The 19,739-nt window shown below is 28.4% G+C and overlaps 3 protein-coding genes and 1 long non-coding RNA gene across 8 annotated transcripts in view; 1 reads left to right on the top strand and 3 right to left on the bottom strand.

Moving 5' to 3' along the window:
- LOC106680269 (carboxypeptidase B) overlaps positions 1-333 on the bottom strand; it is an 8,246-nt gene extending 7,913 nt beyond the window's left edge. Inside the window, exon 1 of the mRNA XM_014419832.3 lies at positions 141-333. Within this exon, the coding sequence (XP_014275318.3) occupies positions 141-333 (193 nt within the window). The remainder of the gene's footprint in view (positions 1-140) is intronic.
- Positions 334-539: 206 nt separating this feature from the next.
- LOC136795682 (uncharacterized) overlaps positions 540-19,739 on the top strand; it is a 26,255-nt gene continuing 7,055 nt past the window's right edge. Inside the window, exons 1-2 of the long non-coding RNA XR_010843314.1 lie at positions 540-683; positions 9,312-9,512. This is a non-coding gene — a long non-coding RNA (uncharacterized lncRNA). The remainder of the gene's footprint in view (positions 684-9,311; positions 9,513-19,739) is intronic.
- Positions 4,375-19,739, bottom strand: part of LOC106680265 (centrosomal protein of 162 kDa) — a 40,337-nt gene continuing 24,972 nt past the window's right edge. For all 4 annotated transcript variants that reach the window (XM_067047067.1, XM_067047066.1, XM_024363261.2 and 1 more), the window contains 10 exons: positions 13,400-13,570; positions 12,963-13,166; positions 11,950-12,156; positions 11,133-11,318; positions 10,151-10,448; positions 9,793-9,882; positions 9,566-9,675; positions 9,291-9,442; positions 7,270-7,384; positions 4,375-5,706 (listed from right to left, as the gene is read on the bottom strand). In XM_067047067.1, coding sequence (XP_066903168.1) covers positions 5,467-5,706; positions 7,270-7,384; positions 9,291-9,442; positions 9,566-9,675; positions 9,793-9,882; positions 10,151-10,448; positions 11,133-11,318; positions 11,950-12,156; positions 12,963-13,166; positions 13,400-13,570 — 1,773 coding nt within the window. In that variant the 3' untranslated portion in view covers positions 4,375-5,466. The remainder of the gene's footprint in view (positions 5,707-7,269; positions 7,385-9,290; positions 9,443-9,565; positions 9,676-9,792; positions 9,883-10,150; positions 10,449-11,132; positions 11,319-11,949; positions 12,157-12,962; positions 13,167-13,399; positions 13,571-19,739) is intronic.
- On the bottom strand, positions 14,505-19,609 carry LOC106680268 (carboxypeptidase B). 2 transcript variants are annotated; one of them, XM_067047069.1, is made up of 7 exons: positions 19,346-19,609; positions 18,988-19,261; positions 17,044-17,235; positions 16,529-16,717; positions 15,525-15,883; positions 15,194-15,380; positions 14,505-14,742 (listed from the first exon to the last, which is right to left on the bottom strand). In XM_067047069.1, exons 2-7 carry the CDS (start codon positions 19,142-19,144, stop codon positions 14,570-14,572), a joined length of 1,257 nt encoding a protein of 418 aa, XP_066903170.1. In that variant the 5' UTR covers positions 19,145-19,261; positions 19,346-19,609; the 3' UTR covers positions 14,505-14,569. The 2 variants fall into 2 exon arrangements, with proteins under 2 accessions (XP_066903170.1, XP_014275317.1); XM_014419831.3 differs by having other exon boundaries at positions 18,988-19,609.

Raw genomic sequence — 19,739 nt, 5'->3', positions numbered from 1 at the left:
TGTTGGTAGGTTTTAAGATATTGAGCTCCCAATGGAAATCATATGTTACCATACAAGTAAGAATAACATTGTAACTTTCCATAATTTTTATAAGTAATATTATACAATAATATGCTATTTATGCTATTATGACTACATACCATTATTTTGTGCAATTTTAATTAACTCAGGACAACGTTTTATTTTCAAAACTTGAGCTCCTGTGTAATCTGAGATTTTTTCTTTATCTTCTAGATTAAATTTGTTGTATTTCGATTTAAACGGATTCGCTATGTGGGTATTGTGTGCGAAGTTAATTGTAGTCAACAAGATTAGAAACCAGTAAACAGCCATATAAGAGGTAATGATTTGAGGACCTGTAAGCTACGGACATTATTAATTGTTCAACTGTGTCTTCATGAAATAGGACTATTAAAAAAAAAGTAAAGAACAATGAAGAACTAAATAGCAAGGAAAAGCAAAAAAAATTACGATCGGTAACATATGTAAAGGGAAATATACTAGTCCGAGAGCCATTGAGAAAAAATCTACACTATCTGATGGAAACTTTGAAAGCACTTGTTTGAATCTTGTTTGCATTACCAAAGAGAATCTACCAGTCAGATTATGCTAACTGCAAAAATGGTGGCTGTTCTGAAGATACAAAAAATTCATTTTTGAGTTCTGTTATTTAAAAAAAGATTGTGAGTTAAGTTAATTAATTTCATAAAATGGTTCAGTTTTTACTTACACTATACTAGGGATACAGTAAATGTCATTATAAATGAATATTGAAGTATTTAAGAATCCTCACACAAGACTGAAAAGACAGGAAACTGCACGCAGATTCCGACTATTACAGCACTTACTAGACAAACGGTCTAAACTTCCAACTCATTACAAAAGACTGATTTGGAGTTGAGCTTTGGGGCTCCACTATACCTTCGAATTCCTCTCGTATTCAATCTTTACAAATCCTCAATGCTCCTTATTTTGTTACTAATAAAACCATCCTTAAAGACCTAAATGTTCCTTATGTAACCGATCTAGCCCGAACCCGATATTATTCCTTCCATAATAAACTCCCTGACCACCCAAACCCACTAGTTTCTAACCTTGCTTCCTCTTCCATTCCTGGCAATCCTCCGAGGCGCCTGAAAAGAAGATGGCCTCGTGACCTTATATTGTAAACCGAGAGACCCCAAAAAAATAAAGAAACGTAAGTCAATAAAAATAAAAACAGAACTTTTATTTACAATTGTTTCACTCAAACCAAAGTGACGATGTATAGTGTTAAATACAAAGGAAATTGTTGTAGGTCTTTTTACTATTGCTTTTTATTATTGATACGAAACACAAAAACGGCCCTCACTTGGACTAAACTTTGGATTATCGACTTTTAAACGATTTCATTCCTGGTCATTAAAGAGTAGTGGATTCTTGAAGACGTTACACATCATTTTTATTAAAAATATTACAAATCCTGTAAAATTGTAGCGTTTTTTTTTTTTTTTCTGGAACATGCAGAAATATTATTTTTAAATAACATTTCCACACTTGTCATAGGAATTCAAAATGTTTGTTAGTATAAAATAAAAAAATTTTCTCACATTTCAGTTATAATGGATTAAAAAATCTCACATTTTTTTTTTTTTTAGTATAGATTTTCTTTTTCATATTTGTGGGGTTGTTACTATAACGATAATGATATGTTCCTTCGTCCAATGGACCCGTTGTATTGTATTTCAGTGACGAGTTGTACAAAATGCAGTATATAACTGTTGTAACAAGAGCCCAAGAGGAGAAAAAAGGAGTTTATTTCACCACAATTTGTGATTATTTAATTGAAAAATAGGTATAATTACTAGTCAAAGTTGATGGGTCTGCCAAGTATAGATAAGGGGAATAAAAAATGGCGGTTGTTTCAAAACGTTAAAAATAATTAATTTTTTATTCGGACCTCTATATCTTTAAAACTACCAACAACAATAGAAAATCTAAGAGAGCATCATTGAAAGTAGAGTAATTTTTCTGAAATGTAAGCCCTAATAGAGCTATTTACGTTAAATAGTTTTCGAGATATAGTTTTTTAAAAAGCAACATTTTATAAAAATGTGGTAAGGAACGTACTGAAAGATTTATTTTGAAAAATCTATATCTCAAAAACCATTTGGCATACAGATGTCTATTAGCACTCAAATTAAAGCTAGTTTAATGAGCTATGAAGTAGTTTATGACGTTTATTTTCGTAGGAGTAGTAGTTTTTATGAAATTGATTAATAGTTGTTCGGACACATTTTCATTTGTCAAATTTATATTCAAATGGAATATCATAAAAACTACTACCACTACGAAGATAAGTGTCCTAAACTACTTTATAGTAAGTTAAATTCCCTTAATTTTTAGTGTTGGCAGACATATGTGCGTCTTATGGGTCTAGAAATATATTTTTTAAAAATCCAACATTTTATCCCAACAATAAGAAATTAACATTTTGAGAATTTATTTTATCAAATATCATAAAAACTACTAATCATACGAAGATAAACGTTGTAAACTATTTCATAGTAAATTTAACTATCTTTAGTCTGAGTGCTAATAGCCATTTGTAGGTGTAATGGCTATTGAGGTATAGATTTCTCAAAATAGATTCACTAACTATCAGTAGTTATGAATATCAGATCATGTTTATGAAATGTTGCTTTTTAAAAGCCTATATCTTGAGAACTATTGGATGTAATAGCTCTTTTAGGGCTAATATTTCAGCAAATTTACTCTTCTTTAAATAATGTTCTTTTAAATTTTGTGTTGGTAGGTTTTAAGATATTGAGCTCCCAATGAAAAATTAATGTTTTTTTTAAGGTTTTTTTAAAGGATTTTTAAGGTTTTTGACACAGTCGCCATTTTTTATCCCCAATTGACAGACTCATCAATTCTGACTAGTAATTAAACATACTTTTCATTAAAGTAATCAAAAATTGGGGCGAGATAATTGGCTTTTTTTCTTTCTCATTCAAATAGTCTGAGAGGTTTTAAATGATGAATAAAAAAAAAAAATTGTTCTCTAAAGTATCTTTTAATTTCTGTTTATTAAAAAAAATTTAAGTTCTCATCGTTAAAAATAGCTAACAATGAGAACTGATTTTTTTATTTTTTGTATTTATCCATTGATGAAATAAAACAGAAAAGAATTTTATGAATAACGGAAGGTAAAAAAAAAAGAAAAAGAAATATCTGATTAAATCTGAAAAAGTCGAGACCGCCCGACCCTTCCCCATTACATTACACTTATCATCTTTTGTTAAACTATTTTGGCAGGAGCAAAATTTATATTCATTATTCCCACCTCGAGGAAACATCAAATACCGATTATAGCAATAGAAAAATATAAATTTTTTATTTATAATTTTCGCCTTCACTTCTCACATCTCAAGATTTTTTTTTTTTTGCAAAAATTACAAAAATAGTGATATAGTGTCCAGTGATAGCCCACCAATATAAACAAAACTTAGGAACGCATTAGTATAATAGGATATAGGATGGTAAGTGCAAGTAGTATGATGCACGCTAAATACCAAATTTTAAAGATTAGTAAATAGAATCAACTATGAGTAAAGTAAGGTCTGTTCAAACAGAGATGGGCAAAAATTAGCCATAGTTGAAACTAATAGCTAAAATTGCCATGGATACGGTACTTGTTCATGAATGAACCATTGATAAATAAATACGGTATCCATGACATCAGCTATTAGTTTTGACTAACACTGTTTTCCAACAACCACTTCTGACTGTTTAGAACTGTAATTTTCTCCACTCTATAGGGACCTCTCTCTACAAGGTCATATGGATTGTCAGTAAAACCAAAGATGGATGTTGAGATTGTTTCTGTTACAGTAATGCTGATAGATTGTCTAGACAATTTTAAATTCCATCACAGAACAAAATTCAAATTGAAGAAGGTAAGGTGAAACAGGAATGAAGCCATGAATGCTTCTTTATATTGTTTGTTTTACTTTATTATTGCAGAAACATATCAAAATAATGGCCAAGCAAGCTTTCTGTTAGAAGAATCTAATGGGGATAGCAAAAAATTCTTAATGTTCGATATTTCATACTAATTGGGTAGCAATCCCTAAAAATATCAACCAACCTATCAACTCTTGGTCTTAGCTCTCATATTCATGTATTTTGATTACAGTCTTGTCATGTACAGAGTAAAATAAACAACATCCAACGTATACTAAAAAGATTTTTTCTTTCATTACTGATTTGATCTAAGGAGCATGACATTGAACAAAAAAAATAATATACTTTTTCACATTTCAATAAAATATTTTAGCTTGTATTGGTTAACAGCTACATATGAATGGCATATACAATAAATAAATAAAAAAATGAAATGATGAACTATTTATTGGAATAAATAATAAATTTTAAAATTTAACAATGGACATTTAAAGTTGAAAAAATTAAATTAACATGTAAATTCTACGATAACACTACAAAAATATCCAACAATGAACATTAATAAAAATGTAACAAATTATTACTAAACAAATAAAGCACAAGGAATTGGATTCTATTTTACTCGACAAATCATATTTGCCAAGGTGAACATTTTTCTTTTTTTACAATTCCAAATTATATTTTCAACAAGAACCAACTATTATGAATTTGAATAAATTTATTTGCTAATAAATAATCAAAATAGTTTGAAAATATGTACAATCTATCAATAGAATATAATTTAAAACTACAAAAATTCAATAAGACTAGACAGCAAAAATTCATTGTGATAATTTGTGAGTAAATTTGAGCTTGGTGAATCCTACAAAAATCTAATCTAAGTCTTGGAGGGCATGTTTTAAATTCTATACTATGCAATAGTAAAATTTATATCTATCTAACAACTTTGAAACAGCCAAGTAACTGCGTAAAACTTAAATAAAAATATATATAATGCCAATCAGTCTTCAAAAAATGTATTCTACTCCTTAAATAAACAAAACAAAGTATTACCAGGCAAAGACTTTTAATAATTTCAAAAATCGAATTAAGTACTATGAAGAAATAGCAAAAATGGCAGTGCAGTGTGCAATTTCGAAAAAATAAATAAATAAATAAGAAGATAAAGTTTAATAACAGATTTAATAACTTCAAAAATTTTATCAATTGGCACTTAATTACTAATTTATCTACTGAGGCTAGTTCCATGGGAAAATAATTTAATTATTTAGACTAAAAACAACATAACTATCATGTTTATACTGGAATTCTTAAACTATATTAGACTAGAAAATGATGATGACACCCACCCTGAGCGGAATCACAAATATTTGATTAAACTAAAATACTGATATACCTTAAGTCATAGCCTTCAGGGAGTTAATTATGAGCCGTGTACAGTCTTCAGATTTCAATCCAATATTGATATTAGACATTGTGGACAACTTTGTTCAAGTACCGATCTTTTGTATATTAATCTATTTACTTATTCCATCTAAACTCGGCTAGAGTGTCGAGTATTTTATCCATTTCAGCTCTATAATAACAAATTTCCCTGTTTTTATTTAACAATTTATCTCTGCAGTTTGAACTACAAGTCAAACCTTGTCCTTGCTTTGTAAGGAGGTCACGTACGATGGCTTGAAGTTTCTGCTCTCTGACTTCATGTCTTCGTTCCAAGAAATCCAGTTTGTCAAGGAGCTCTGAATACTGCATACTTTCCTGACAGTGACAATAAATGTATTAATATTCTTGAGATACTAATTAAATGGAAAGCAACTATTAATAAACCAAAGAGAAAAATTAATTCTTACATACTATTATAAAAAAAAAAAAAAAAAAATAAGCCCATTTTTCATTTGTAACTGCTAACTGTAAAAACTACAGAATCAATCTTTACTAAAGTTTGACAATGGAATGCCATTTAATTATATTATTCTATTATTATGACAACTATTTGTGCATATTTGTATTTACTACAATAGTGATAATAATTCCCAAGAAGGTTTAGCAGAAACAAACTTTATCAACACGTATAATATATAATGCTGAAGAATTTGATTATTTGATCATGCTAATTTCCGGGACTACCAGTTCGATTTGAAAAGTTTTTTTTTTTTATAAGAAAGACATTTTACTGAGGAATGCTTTAGATATTATTGTACCATACTAAGACCCATAGAAATGGAGAAATAACCATAAATATCAACCAATATGAAAAATAATAATTAATATAAATTTACACCCATAGAAGAAAGAAGGTTCAAAAAAATATTTTTTTTTTAGGCTAATAGGTTTACCAGGTTTTATTGAGATTCCAGAAGTATTATAGCAGAAGAGCATTTACAGTAGCTGGGATAGGGAAAAAAAAAAATTCGGAATCCTAACAATCAATTCATTCTGAAACCAGAGACAAATCTCAAAATATAGCTCATTAAGAAGTCCTTTAAAGTTTTTTATAAATTATAAAGTTAAGCTTTTCTGTTACAATACATTTCTGAAATATTGGGGATTGATCACATAAAAACTGTTAGATCTAATTCTCGAAGTCCTTTATTTATGATAGAGGGCGAAGCTATGACAGGTGATATATCCAGTTATTTCAGAACTTTTTATTTTGTATTTATGGCATTAATTTCTTGATATTAACAGTTTCATTGCAGTTGGTTTTAAATTTCATAGAACAATACAAAAGGGCTGGCCTTGCTAATATATTATGCACACAAGATGGCTGAGCAGTGCAATGACAAAAGCTAGACAACTATTTCTTATTATCAAATGCTTAAAATAAATTATGTGTGTTAAAAACTTTTTAAATTTCTAAAAAATTATGTTTAAATATTTTCAATACTTTTCTTGTAAGAGGTTTTTAGGTATAATACACAAACTTTCTACAAAATTTCATAATAATATACTGGATAGAGTTTTGAGCAAAATATTTCTCAATGTGTCAGAGCATGTTAAAGTTTCATTCATACATTCAGAAGCGTTAGACAGCTCTAAATTAATAAAACCAAAACATTAATTTACAGAACTATAAATGATAGGGCAACCAAAAATTATATGTATTATTAGAATATTAATAGAATTAACTGTGACATGTTCATCTAAATTTGAGGGGATGTGTGTCAAATTAATTTTTTATTACTGGTGATTTTATATCGAATGATCCATATATATACTTAAGATAAAAATTGAAATTTTTCCCACATAAAAATTTCTCTACAATTTTTTTTAAGTTAGATATATATTATTTAAGATAATAATATAAACTGTAATCACTACCGGAGACTGTAGATCATGGAAGCGCGCGATTTTTTTGTTTGCCTCAATTAACGTGGACTCAAGATGGTCTCTTTCAGCTTTTAGAACTGTTACCTCCTCAGCACTTCCTTCAAGCCTAAATACATAAATAAGATAAATTTTAGAAAAAGACATGAATAAATAGATATATATACTTTGATTACACTGGATATCTTTTCTAATTATATTTTTTAAAAAGGAATTCAAAAATGACCTCTATTTTCTCCTACCACATACAGTTTTTTTTTGTGGAAAATGTGATGAATGGAGGGTTATACACAAGCTTATATTGCTAACACAGATAGATATATCTGAGATAGCATAGCATAATTAATGAAAACAGTTTTGTAATCGTCAGAATAAAAGAAAATATTCTGGGTTATTACCATGGAAAGGATTTAAACACATTTTAATTATAAGAAATGATGTCTTGAGGAATATGTAAAACTTCATAAAACAAAAGTAAATATTATTCTAAAATATACTTATATATTTCATACAATATAAAAAAAATCATCCAAAAGGAGCTAAATTTTTAGTAAGATAATTTTTCTGCCAGCAGTTAAATATTAAGAAAGTAATAAGGTAGCTTATTAATAGATAAGATAAACTTCTGATAAATAATTAGTGGTTAACATTGGAGGATGGGTAAAGGAAGCTGAAAAATAAAGCAACAACCAAAGCCCTTATATAAAAAAAAAATATGCAAGAAAACCTGTGATACAAAATAAAAAAAAACAAAAGAAACAATGATTCTTAAATTTTTGGCTTTATAGTTGTGAACTTAAAAATCCTATTGATTCCATGAATAATAAAAAGACAGCATAAAAAAAAAATAAATAAAAAAAAGAATAGTGGAAGCTCAATATTAAGTAAGGTTAATCATATAATGTCAACTTTCACTGAAATTACCAGTGAAGATTAACCTTGTGTTTTTGGAAATACTGAAATTACAAGAAATTTATTAAATACTTGTATATTAAACCTGTCGAACTATGTTTCTGTTGTTTCTAACGGTAATGTTACACCATAAACTGAGTTGTATACATGTAAACTCAGACCAAACCTCCCCTGAAGAGGATCCATAGAGGATTGTTCATCCCTGTTGAGTGAACCTATTGAGAGGAAATTAATTTTCCCCAATAATGCGACTTTAATCCAATTAATGCAAATTTAGGCCCTAACTTCACTGAAAATGATCGGGTGGGCACTTGTTTATCCCTTTTGATCGAGCAGAAATTGATAACTGTGATCTAATTAAAGCAAATTTAGACCCAACCTACACTAAAAAAGATTTGTTTGGGATTTGTGTAACACTTGCGAGTGAGTATAGAGAGTGGAAGTCAAGAGCTGTGGCCCAATTATATGAATTTAGACCTGACCGAACTGAAAAGGATACATTAGATTTGAGTAAACCCAATAGGCAGAAGTAAAGAACTGTGAACCTACTGAAGCAGTAAAGATATAATAATAATAGGGTAGAATATATCGCCCAGCAACAGAAATATAGTTTAGCAGGTCTAATACGTAAGTATTTATTACTTAATTTTAACGGAAAGAGATATTGCTTAATGTTTCAGTTTATATTAATTATTGAAAAGTGTAAAAATAAAAAAAAGTTATATTAGAAAAAATTGACTCTCAATTACTACTATTTTATCTTTACACTTTCACTAAAGCATTGTAGGTGAGGTTAACTTTTAGTTGGAACTGTCAATATTCATTAGTGAAAACATGTTTTCTAATTCATTTTTCAACTTACACTAAGTTGCTCAGTGTAAGTTGGCCATCACTAGTGAATGTCAACCTTTCCAGTAACATCAACTATCATTATGACATATATCATAATCTACATTGTTTACAATAAGTATATTAGTCTATTTAAATCTACTTAAATTTAAACAATTTAACACAATTAGAATTTAGAACTTATTACAGAATAAAAATAATAGTCAAAATAAGAAAAAATGCTAAAATTTAAATTGAAGATTTTTAGCACTCACATTTTAATTTGTTCTTTCAAGTGATGAATGACCATCTGCTGAGTGTACAACTGCCCTTGAAGATGTGCGACAGTAGAAGATGAGTGTTTAGCAGCATGTTCTCTCATCAGCCTACTAATTTCTGACTCGTGCTGCTCTTGTAAATCGCTAAGCTACATGAAGTATATGAATGGCAGACAGGTTATTAAGAATGTAAAACAGACCATGGCACAAACTTCAAATGTTAGCAGTAAAGTTATTATTTTAGTTAATTCATTTGTAATAATCATACTAACATCTTGAATTCTTTTATTATGAAGGCTGATAAGATCTTGTTCCAATTTTTTTATTTCTTCCTTCAAACTCCTGTTTTCCGATCTTAAAAATAATATGTTTTCTTGTTCCTCTAAAATAATGTTAAGAAAATTAAGAAAACTAAATACTATCATGAATCATGAAAAGTAAATACAGTAAAATAAGAACAGGTGACCTAATGATAAGATTAAAATAAATATTTTCTTGCCTGCATATAAAACTGGGTTGTAATCTTTGCTAGAGCTCTGATCTGAATCTGATCTTGAATTTTTGTCCACATCTTTAGACAGGTGTATACCTAGGACATTTGATTTAATTTTATATTTAAAACTTTGATCTTTTAGATATATATGCTACTTAAAAACAATCTGAATCTTAGATAGATATACAAAGTAAGCCATACATTTATTGCTAAAGGAGTCATTGTACTCCTACAGGACATTATAATTTTTTTATACTAGAGAATGTCAAATTAAAATGCCGTAAAAATAATAATAATCTCAAGGTGTAAAACTAAATATTATCACCACAATCATTTTTATGTAGTATAGCAGTAAAAAATTTACCATTACTTCGATACTTGTTTCCAGCATTGAGGGCTTTTTCTCTCTCCCTCTGAAGCCTTCGATTCGTTTTCCTAATTTCATCTAATTCCTTATTTAACTTGACAATATCTTTGTCACGGTTACTGATTTCTGCTTTAAGCCCTCGGATAGTAGCTAGCAAATGGGCATCCTCCTTGGCTGCAGGAACGGGTTTCGGACCGCGATCACGTTCTTCCAAAGAATTTTTCAACACAACTGATTCCTTTCGGAGTTTTTTAAGTTCTTGCTCAAGTTTAAATATGTCCTGGTCATATTTACTCTAACAAAAAGAAAATAAATAAATGAGCATGTGCTGTGAAAAGAGAGAATTAAATTCAAAGATAATTTTTTATTGTTAAAATACAAATAGTTTCACTGAAGAAAGAGGCTCTACGAAAACAGATTCTCAATTATTTAATTATATAGTTCCTAATAACTAATTGAAAACTTAATAGTATTCAAAATTAAATGCTAATTAATAATATAATCATACTAAAAATAAATAATAATCATACCCTCCTTTTTTTTAGAAACACATTAAATTTGATAGAATAATAATCTAGTTTTATGTAATAAGTTTTTAATTCTCATTTTTAGCAATGTCTATATTCCATTCATGGCAAGAATTCATACTTTTTAATATTTTAATAATCTCTATTAATGTAAAATATCTCCACAATACACAAAAAATAATAATAATAAATGTATTTTCTTTTCTATATAGGTTTTTATATAGTTTACATTACACCCTGACTAATTATATTCTTCATCTCTTTACTCCCCAACCCTGAAGGTTTTAGATTAATTGTCAATACGGTCATAATGAGGGACCCTAAAATTATTAATGCTCAGTAGGAAAAAAAAAACTAATATTAAGTACAACCAAAAAATATTATATTTAAGAAACAAGGGAGAATATTTATCAAACTATGTTTTTAATAAATACTATGGCACTTTTCCATACTTGCAATTCATTAAGATGTTGCTGTTTTGCAGCTAATGCAGCCTGACTTTGAGACAGTTCAGCATTCAAAGCTTTATTTTTTTGTTCATAACTCTCTCTGTGACTATCTGGATAGTAGGGCTCGCCGATGGGTAGGCCTGATCCAGATTTAGAACGCTTTATCAAGATGTTCTCCATTTCTTTAACCTGAAAAAATACAAACACTTAAGCATTCATATAAAAATTCAGAAAAAAATAATAGAATAATATCAAGAAATTAGATAATATCAAAACATTTTATGTGCCAAAACTAAAGTGCTTATAATTTTATGCTTCACTAAAATATATATTTCATATTATTATTAAGTATTTTTCAGATCATTATTAGGTATCAATGTTTCGAACTAAAAAAATAAATTAATAGTTCTAATCTAAATTTGATGATCTAGGAAAATAATTTTTTTTAAACAAATTATCATGCATTTATTGTAGTAGAAGTAGTATTGTTTTTATTAAAAGGAAAAATAATGATATTTAAACCACTATGAAAGAGGTATACACCCAATTGTCTTCTTTAAACATATTTGTACAATATGATTCAGGTTTAAGTTTATTAAAAAATATTTGTTATTAATTAAGGTATGCAAATGTGTATATATAAAAACACCTCTCTTTTAATTCATATAAAAATTTCACTAAATTAAATTATAAGGCATATAACTTTTTATAAAGGACAGTTCATTTAAACATAAGTATTCCTTGGATGTAAATTAAAAATTAATAAGAATGTTAACTTGAAATAGCAATATTAGAAGTAAGATAAATGACAGAGACTCACTTGTCGCTTGAGATCTAAAACTTCCTTTGACATTGTTTCCTTTTCTTTAACAAGCTCTTTACTATTATCCCTTTCTATTGCTAAAGCAGCCTGTAATTGGCTAATAGTTGATGTTAAGTTTTCGGAAGACTGGTTAATAACACTTCCAAGCCTGATCTTTTCCAATTCTCCTCTCAACTGACCTATCATCCCGTTTAGACGAACAATCTGAAATATAATCCATTAACAAATTATTTTTAGCAAAATAATAACATAATTAAAGAATACAGTTAAAACTTTAATAATATAATTAATAGTATTTTTTATAACAGAATTGGGAAAAACTGTTTCTAGTTTACTTTTTGTTTACATTGAAAAGCTTAAACTGACATCAGTAAGGAAAGAAAAACTGGTGGGACAAAGTGAAAAACTAATTAATGATAAAAACATAATGCTAACAGCATATAATTAATTAAAAATAACTGAAATATGACACAACACTTCATTAACAGAATATAAAATATAATCAATAGAAAAATATCAAACGTGGAGATCGTTGGGGCATGGTCAATGAAAAACACAAATAAGTAAAACTTATTTTACTAGTGTCAACGTTTCAATCAGAATTTTAGTCTTTCATCAGGGCGACTGAAACAGTAATAATAAATCACAGCCTGAATTCACCAATAAATTTGACATTAATTTCTCAATTAGTAGTCAACTGAGTAGTTTACTCAACACAGAACCCTATGCAAAAGCAACATACAATAGTCATAAAAATAAACAGTCTGATTATAATAATTAATTAAAATTAGACAATATGGAAAAATCTTTAATATTAATAACATTTAAATGGAAGGTCTAAATTATTTGGCAGAAAGGTTTTACAAATAAAATGAAAATGGTTCTGAGATAGTATTCGTTATGATTAAAATCAGATGACTAATGTGTAATTCAAAAATAATTGAATTTAGATTTATAAGAATCAAAATTTAAGGCTTTTTGTAACATATCAACTGTGATTTTAAACATACTTCAGTTTGTTTTCTTGTGACTTCAGTATTAGCTTGTGATAGTTTTCCTTGAATAGCGGCATTTGTTTCAATAGCTAGAAGTTTTTCTTTTTCAGATTTTCTCCTATCTTCCATTTCTCTCTTATATTCTTCTATCTCACAGTTTAATCGAGTAATATCAACAGTTAGATCTTCATTCATCTTTTCAACTTCCAATTTTTCTTCCTGGAAAAAAACAAAACAAAAACGAAGTTGGCCATATAAAAAATAAACATTATATTTTAAACTAACATAATTTATAAAATTGGGAATCAGGCTCAAAACAAATTTTTACAAATTACATAAAAAATCATTGTTTTATTATAGATTATACTGTAAATTATAATATAGAAACGAATAAATTGCAATAAAGTTTATTTTACAGAATTTTGCAATGATAATTAAATAATTATACAAACCTTTATAGTTTTCAATTCTAATTGTAAAATAGCAATAGTTTCCTCAGATACTTTGAGTTTTTCTTTAAGTTGCATTATTTCAGTATTGGTTTTGTTCATTATTGCAATTTTTTGTTGCTCATTTTGGCGTGCTTTTTCCAGCAGTTTCATTTCAGTCTCTTTCCAAGCTTCCTGCATTATGTAAGAAAAAGGATTAGAAAAGAATACATTTTCACAGCATAAGAAGTAAGAGAATGTTTAGAACATTTACAAGTACGTAATGTTATTAGGATATTTTCCAGAACCATGCTTCTTATGCAGTATTTTAAATAACAGTTGGGGAGTCCACATAAAAAAATGATTTTAGTCAACTTTTTATGAAAATTGAAATTACAGAGGCAACTTGCAAGGGATGAAAAGTACTATTGACTGGTGATATCGAATGTTACATTTAAGGAAATCTTTGTTTCATTTATTTGTTTTTCACCTTTTGATCATGATAATTAATATTTTTTACAATAGTACTTATACAGTTTATTTTTGTGGGAAAGAATAATTTATGTTCAACACTATTTAAGGATTAAACAGAAATAGTCCATAACATAAAATTAAGATAATTTTAACATGTGACTGAAACTGAAACATTAAACTTCCATTTTTGTGTTTAAAATATTTTAGACTAAAATCATTCTTCCTGTGGACTCTTAAGTTGTTAGATTTATCAAGCTATAATTTTTCAGAGTAACCAAAGCAACTGTAAAATTAATAGGTTCTACGAAATGGAAAGGAAAAATAAACGAGGTGTTAAAAAAGTTTTGACTAGAATGTTTTTCTAGAAAATCGTGTTATCATAAATCAGGCACCCCTCTATCAGTGCTCGCCACTGCCCTTCAATTGCTTTTGTAGAATTGATGTATTTTATTTACAGCAATAACATGATAACATGTGTAGAAGAGTATAGATGGACTATCAACAATTTTAAGTATTAATAACAGATAAAAAGTTGTTCTTATTGCAAATTATAACAATAATAAGCAAAATCATTTGATTCTTACGTATATGCTATAAATAAGATTTAATTAAATTGGAAATGCATAACATTAGTGTGGAAAATAATGGTAAGAACTAGTTTTTGTATAATTTTATTATTTTTATTTTACAATAAATAAATAAATAAACAAAATAACGCAATCAAGATCTGGCTGCAGCAGCAGCGATCACTTTTACTGCTTCATATGCTTCTTTAGCTGTTGGAAGAATTTGTCTCGCAGGCAGAGTAAACCCATAGTTGCCTTTATCCCTGAGCTCAATAGTATAAACATAAGTAGCACCAGTTTGTGCTTTCACCCAGTCATCTGATCCACCTAGCACATAAATTAATATTGCATTATTTAAAACAAAATTCAACGTTAATGTGAAATATACTAGATTAACAAATAAATTATAAGTAGCAATAATGGAGGTGCGAGAAAAGAGACCAATTATTAACTATCTGCTATAATATACTAATTTTGATTTTATAATAACACCTATCATGCAAAAACATTAATGTTAAAACATAAGATGGTCCAGTTAAATAAGAGTAAACCAAAGTTGAGCAAATTTTGATAAATTAGCTATAACTAAATTGTCATGGATACAATAAATATTTATTAATGAACCATCAATAACTAAACATTTGTACCAATGACAATTCATTCATAGGTTAATTTATAACTAACTTTTAACTAGCTCAATAATGATTATTTACAGCATATAGTTGAATAAGGAACAAACTTAAATGCAGATATTTCACTGAACCATTTTGTGATATACCTGATGCAGGGTAAAGTGTATGGGCGGTATTTCCCACTGTGTAATGCTGACCACCTGATCGAGCCATAGCATGTGATGCACGAATAGCAACTCTTTCCATTTCTTTAAAATCTGGTGGAAAAGCATTGTAGTCATAGCCATAGGGAATCAATATAAACTGTCCATAACTATGAAATGTTACATAGGCCTGAAAAGAAATTATATTATAAATAATAAAATAAACCATGGTAATATGTAGTAATTTTTATAAAGATTTTTTAGAATTATAATTTTACGAAAAACCTTGAAGATATGCTAATTATATTATTTATCAAAAAATATATACAAATACCTTGACATTTCTGAGTCCCTGAATGAAATTTGCTAATGCCCTACTTTCGTTCTCAGAAAGCGCAGATCTACCTCTGTAAATTTCAGAACAAGGGTTACCACTTGTTCCTTTACCGCCCCAGCTGTGGGCAAAATTTCTGTTCAAATCTGTTCCAGAACAGGTAACATAGCTTCGGGATTTATTTTTCCTCCAAAGTCTGTTACCGATGTGGGTATATTCATAGCCATCAGGGTTTACAACAGGCACAATATAGAATTCAACTTCTTGGAGATCAGCTGGAAGGCTGCCCCTATTTTCAACAAGCTCCCTAATAATATAGGCAGTAGTAGCTGGGGAAATCCATTCTCTGGCATGAATACCTATGAGGTATTTAACATAAATTATTATTATAATATTATAATAATTTTATAATCAAAATTATTATGAATTACTCTAAGCCAGAGGTACCCAACCCAAGGCAGGTTAGTAAAAATGTGGCATGCTGGAAGTTCAGAATAGGGTCAGAGCTGGCCAGTATCTTCTTAAATTTATTATTCTTAAGTTTTTATATATATATAAAAAAAAATATTTTTCTAGAATAAAAGGTTAATTTAGAATTGGCTAGGTATAACAGATAACATAATATCCCAATAATAGAAATTTCGAATTAAGTAGAAACTAGCAAAGGATGATAGTTGGTATAGCACTTTTGGTTTTCAAGTAACCAGCCGCAGTGCTTTGCTTTTACTAAAATTTTTTAAAATCTTTCTGCTAATAATTAAACTACTCTACTTGGATTTGTAATCACTCCTTCATCGATTTGGTCATCTAATAATATAGAAATTATTAGTGTAATTATAAAACAGAGGTCCAATTATGGTATGTCTAAATATAGGGAATCCTTGCTAGTGGCAGATGAATGAATGATAAAATGAATGGGTACCTCTACTTTAAAGAATCATACATTTAGTATCAAGAAAATAATTAAGATTTTTTTTTTTGCTTAAATAAATATAATTATATACCTCCATCAATAACAAAAACATTTGGGTTAGGTTTGCCAGATGAAATTCTGATGTATTTAATAGGTCTATTTTCATAGCTGTTACCAATTACTCCAGTGGTAACTAGATTAGGATAAGTCTGAGCTAAGTAATCCATGTATCCATAAATAACATCCAACCGTTGATATTTATCCCAATTCATTTTGTGACCTAAAGAAAAACATTTTTTTTAATCAAAAAATAAATGAATGTCATAAACTTAATATAATAGTGTTCTTTATATAAAACTTAAAAATAAAATATACTTGAAAAAAATTTTCCTAACAAATAATAAACTCATACTATGAATTATGAATGAGAAATGCACACACAAAAATAAAAATAATTTTAAATGTCATTTCACTTGATTATAATAATAGAAACTGTAAAATAGTCAATGTCATCAATGAAATAAATTTACTTACTTATTAATATTCACTAGTGAAAAAATTTACTTGTAATTTTTAACTATAATTTGAATCGAGCCAGCAATTTACCTTTCCTTCCATCCAATTCCTCATCTTCTTCAGAGGGTGGTGGATTCTGTTCCCTGATAGCTGCATCCACATCATTAATTTTAATAGAAAAATTGATCTGGTTCGCTGAGAATTTACCTTTTAGTACATCAACCTTTTCTCCAGGGAGGAAAATGTCCATATGAGTTTTATTCTCAGCCCAAATATCAATATCTTAAAAAAATATATGTATTAATTGTATAAATTCAAATGTACTTTTCAAAAACTTATGCTCGTTAAGATATTTCTATATTATTTGAAATTTTACTAAATTTATAGCAATACATTCAAGACTATAGGTTTAAACTACAAAAATCAGGAACTTACTTTCATATTATTATTGAAAATAATTAGATTTAGCAGGTTGTGATATCACACCCAAAATAGTACAAAAAAACAAAACAAAACAGGAATTTAGGAAAGAGCCAATTTTGGAAATTTTAAATAATTATTATAATTAAATTAATTTTAAAATTAATTAATATCCTATAATAAAAATAATTAATGATTTTAAATACTAGAAGGTTAATTTCATTTATTGAAACACTGAAACCAATCGAAAATATGATAGCTGAGTTTGAACACAATAGCTGTGAGTATTAATTCACGTAAGGGTGAGTCAATTCAATTCCCACCTGAGTCAATCAATATTTATTTCACAGAGGCCTCACAAAATGAATTTTGACATTTCCACTTTGGGTCTAAACAGGTCTTCAATGGAATACTTTAGGCAAAAAAATTAAACAAGTGAATTCATTATGAATCAATCTCTATTAGTACAAGCAGATAGAGAGAAAAAAATAATGTTAAAATAAAGTTAAAATCTTTAAACTACCATTTTCTCAGAAGTTAGAATTTTGAGTTATTTTTTAATAGAATTGGGGGTCTGATGGCTGTAAGGTTTAAAATAAATTTATTAAGTTTTTGGGGGTACTATAGGAGACACACACTATTATTCTGCCCTCCCAGTTAAACTGTCCTAACTGAATTATGATCACTTTGAAAATGTGAAGTTTTATATATTTTTTTGTGTCTTACACCTTTTTGCCACTTAGTTTTTTTTTCTTAAGTTTAAGTGATAATTACACTCTCTATGAAGCAGATAGATTATTTCAAGTAAGAACAATAGGTAGAAAACGTCACAACAATCAGACATTTGAAGAAATCAAAGAACCACAATTTTGCAGAGAGAGTAATTTAACTCAGCAGTATATGTAATAAACAGCAGCAGTATTTATGCAGAATATAAAAAAAATTAATTTTTGATCCAAAGAATAGAAATTAAAATAGAAAGTTAAAGAAAATAATAAAGTGACAGATTAATGGATGCATATAAAAATAATTCAAATAAATAAATATAAAGAGTGGTACATTAAATGCACAAAAATAAGAATTCAGACGTCATTTTATATCAAAATATTGAAATTTTGGTTGGAACTACTCTTAATTAATTTTCCAGCAAAATACATAACTGTTGAGATTTGTCTATAAAGATACTTTTAGCCATCAAAATTTTCATTTAAAAGATCAGTTTTGAAATTCACGTTTCAAAAATGAATATTAATAGAAAATAACAGGAAGTTAATAGTTACAGTTCAAAATCTCTTATTATAACTTGCATTTATATTCTTATTGAAATATAATGTTTTTAATATTTTTTTACTTATTCCAACTAATTAACCTTGCTTCTTAGGCGTAAGAAAAGACGATGGTCTCGAGACCTTCGGGTATTGCAGTGTTTTTACAGTTGTAAATGTTTATAATTAAATTTATGATTTTTTTTTTGTGTTGCAATGGGTTATTTATTAATGAATATTCTTCATTGATAGTAATTAAAAGGAACTTTTGAAATATCTAACTGACATTCTGAAAAATCTGACCGGATTTTCACAGAACACCAGCCAAAATAAAGTGCATGATACTCACTCTCTTCCTCGACGATCTTTTCAATATCCGGCCTGTTTTCAGCGAAAATGGTGAGGACTTGGGAGCCCTCGAAGGATGCCTGCTCGCTCTGGGGAGGTGCGGTGGTCAGATCTTCCGCAAGGGCAGCGGCCAAGAGGCAGAAGATGAGAGGCGCCATGACGACTGCCCAGAAGAGGACAACCTACTCCACTTATATCGCTTCTTCCCCACCATACTCGACCGATATCTGCACCTTTGCTGTCTCTATACAGCCTCTAAGGTCATGGCGGTACAGCTGGAAATTAAAATATGATTGAATAATAAAACTTTAACGACACGTACAACGGTATCAAAGAAGCAGAGATTCATAAAAACTCACCTCGTGACAGTGTCTGAAGTTTCCACGACAACATTGCTCTTCCATCTTCAATATAAATGATGTTCATAAGGAGACATGTCTTTTCTTATAAGCGATTTCAGAAACCGAACAGTCGGCAACAGGATAACTTTTATTTTAACATTTGCATTTAGTAATGGGGTTAAGATATATATGTCAGGTAAATAAATTTTGAAACAAATCCACAGGACAAGATATAATTAATTTTTAGCGATATAATAGGTAGAGGCTGATATAAAGTATTCTGATTCAGTGAGAAAATATCATCGTTACCAGAAAAGTGATTTTTCTAAATTATATTTAATAGCTAAGACCAAATTTACTGAATGTATTATATAATATAGTTGTAAATTTCAATAAAGATATTAAAAATATA

Source organism: Halyomorpha halys, unplaced genomic scaffold (assembly GCF_000696795.3).
Source record: "Halyomorpha halys isolate HHAL.00 unplaced genomic scaffold, Hhal_1.1 Scaffold252.1, whole genome shotgun sequence".
Lineage (NCBI taxonomy): Eukaryota > Metazoa > Arthropoda > Insecta > Hemiptera > Pentatomidae > Halyomorpha > Halyomorpha halys.
This window is presented reverse-complemented; position numbering and strand designations above follow the sequence as displayed.

Bases quoted from the DNA above. Each gene is read 5' to 3' on its own strand.
- LOC106680268 (XM_014419831.3), bottom strand. From the start codon at position 19,144: ATGGCGCCTCTCATCTTCTGCCTCTTGGCCGCTGCCCTTGCGGAAGAT. The intron at 17,236-18,987 runs GTGAGTATCATG...TATTTTTTTAAG, and splicing joins AAAGATCGTCGAGGAAGAGA to ATATTGATATTTGGGCTGAG. The intron at 14,743-15,193 runs GTATATCACAAA...TTTATGTGCTAG, and splicing joins TACACTTTACCCTGCATCAG to GTGGATCAGATGACTGGGTG.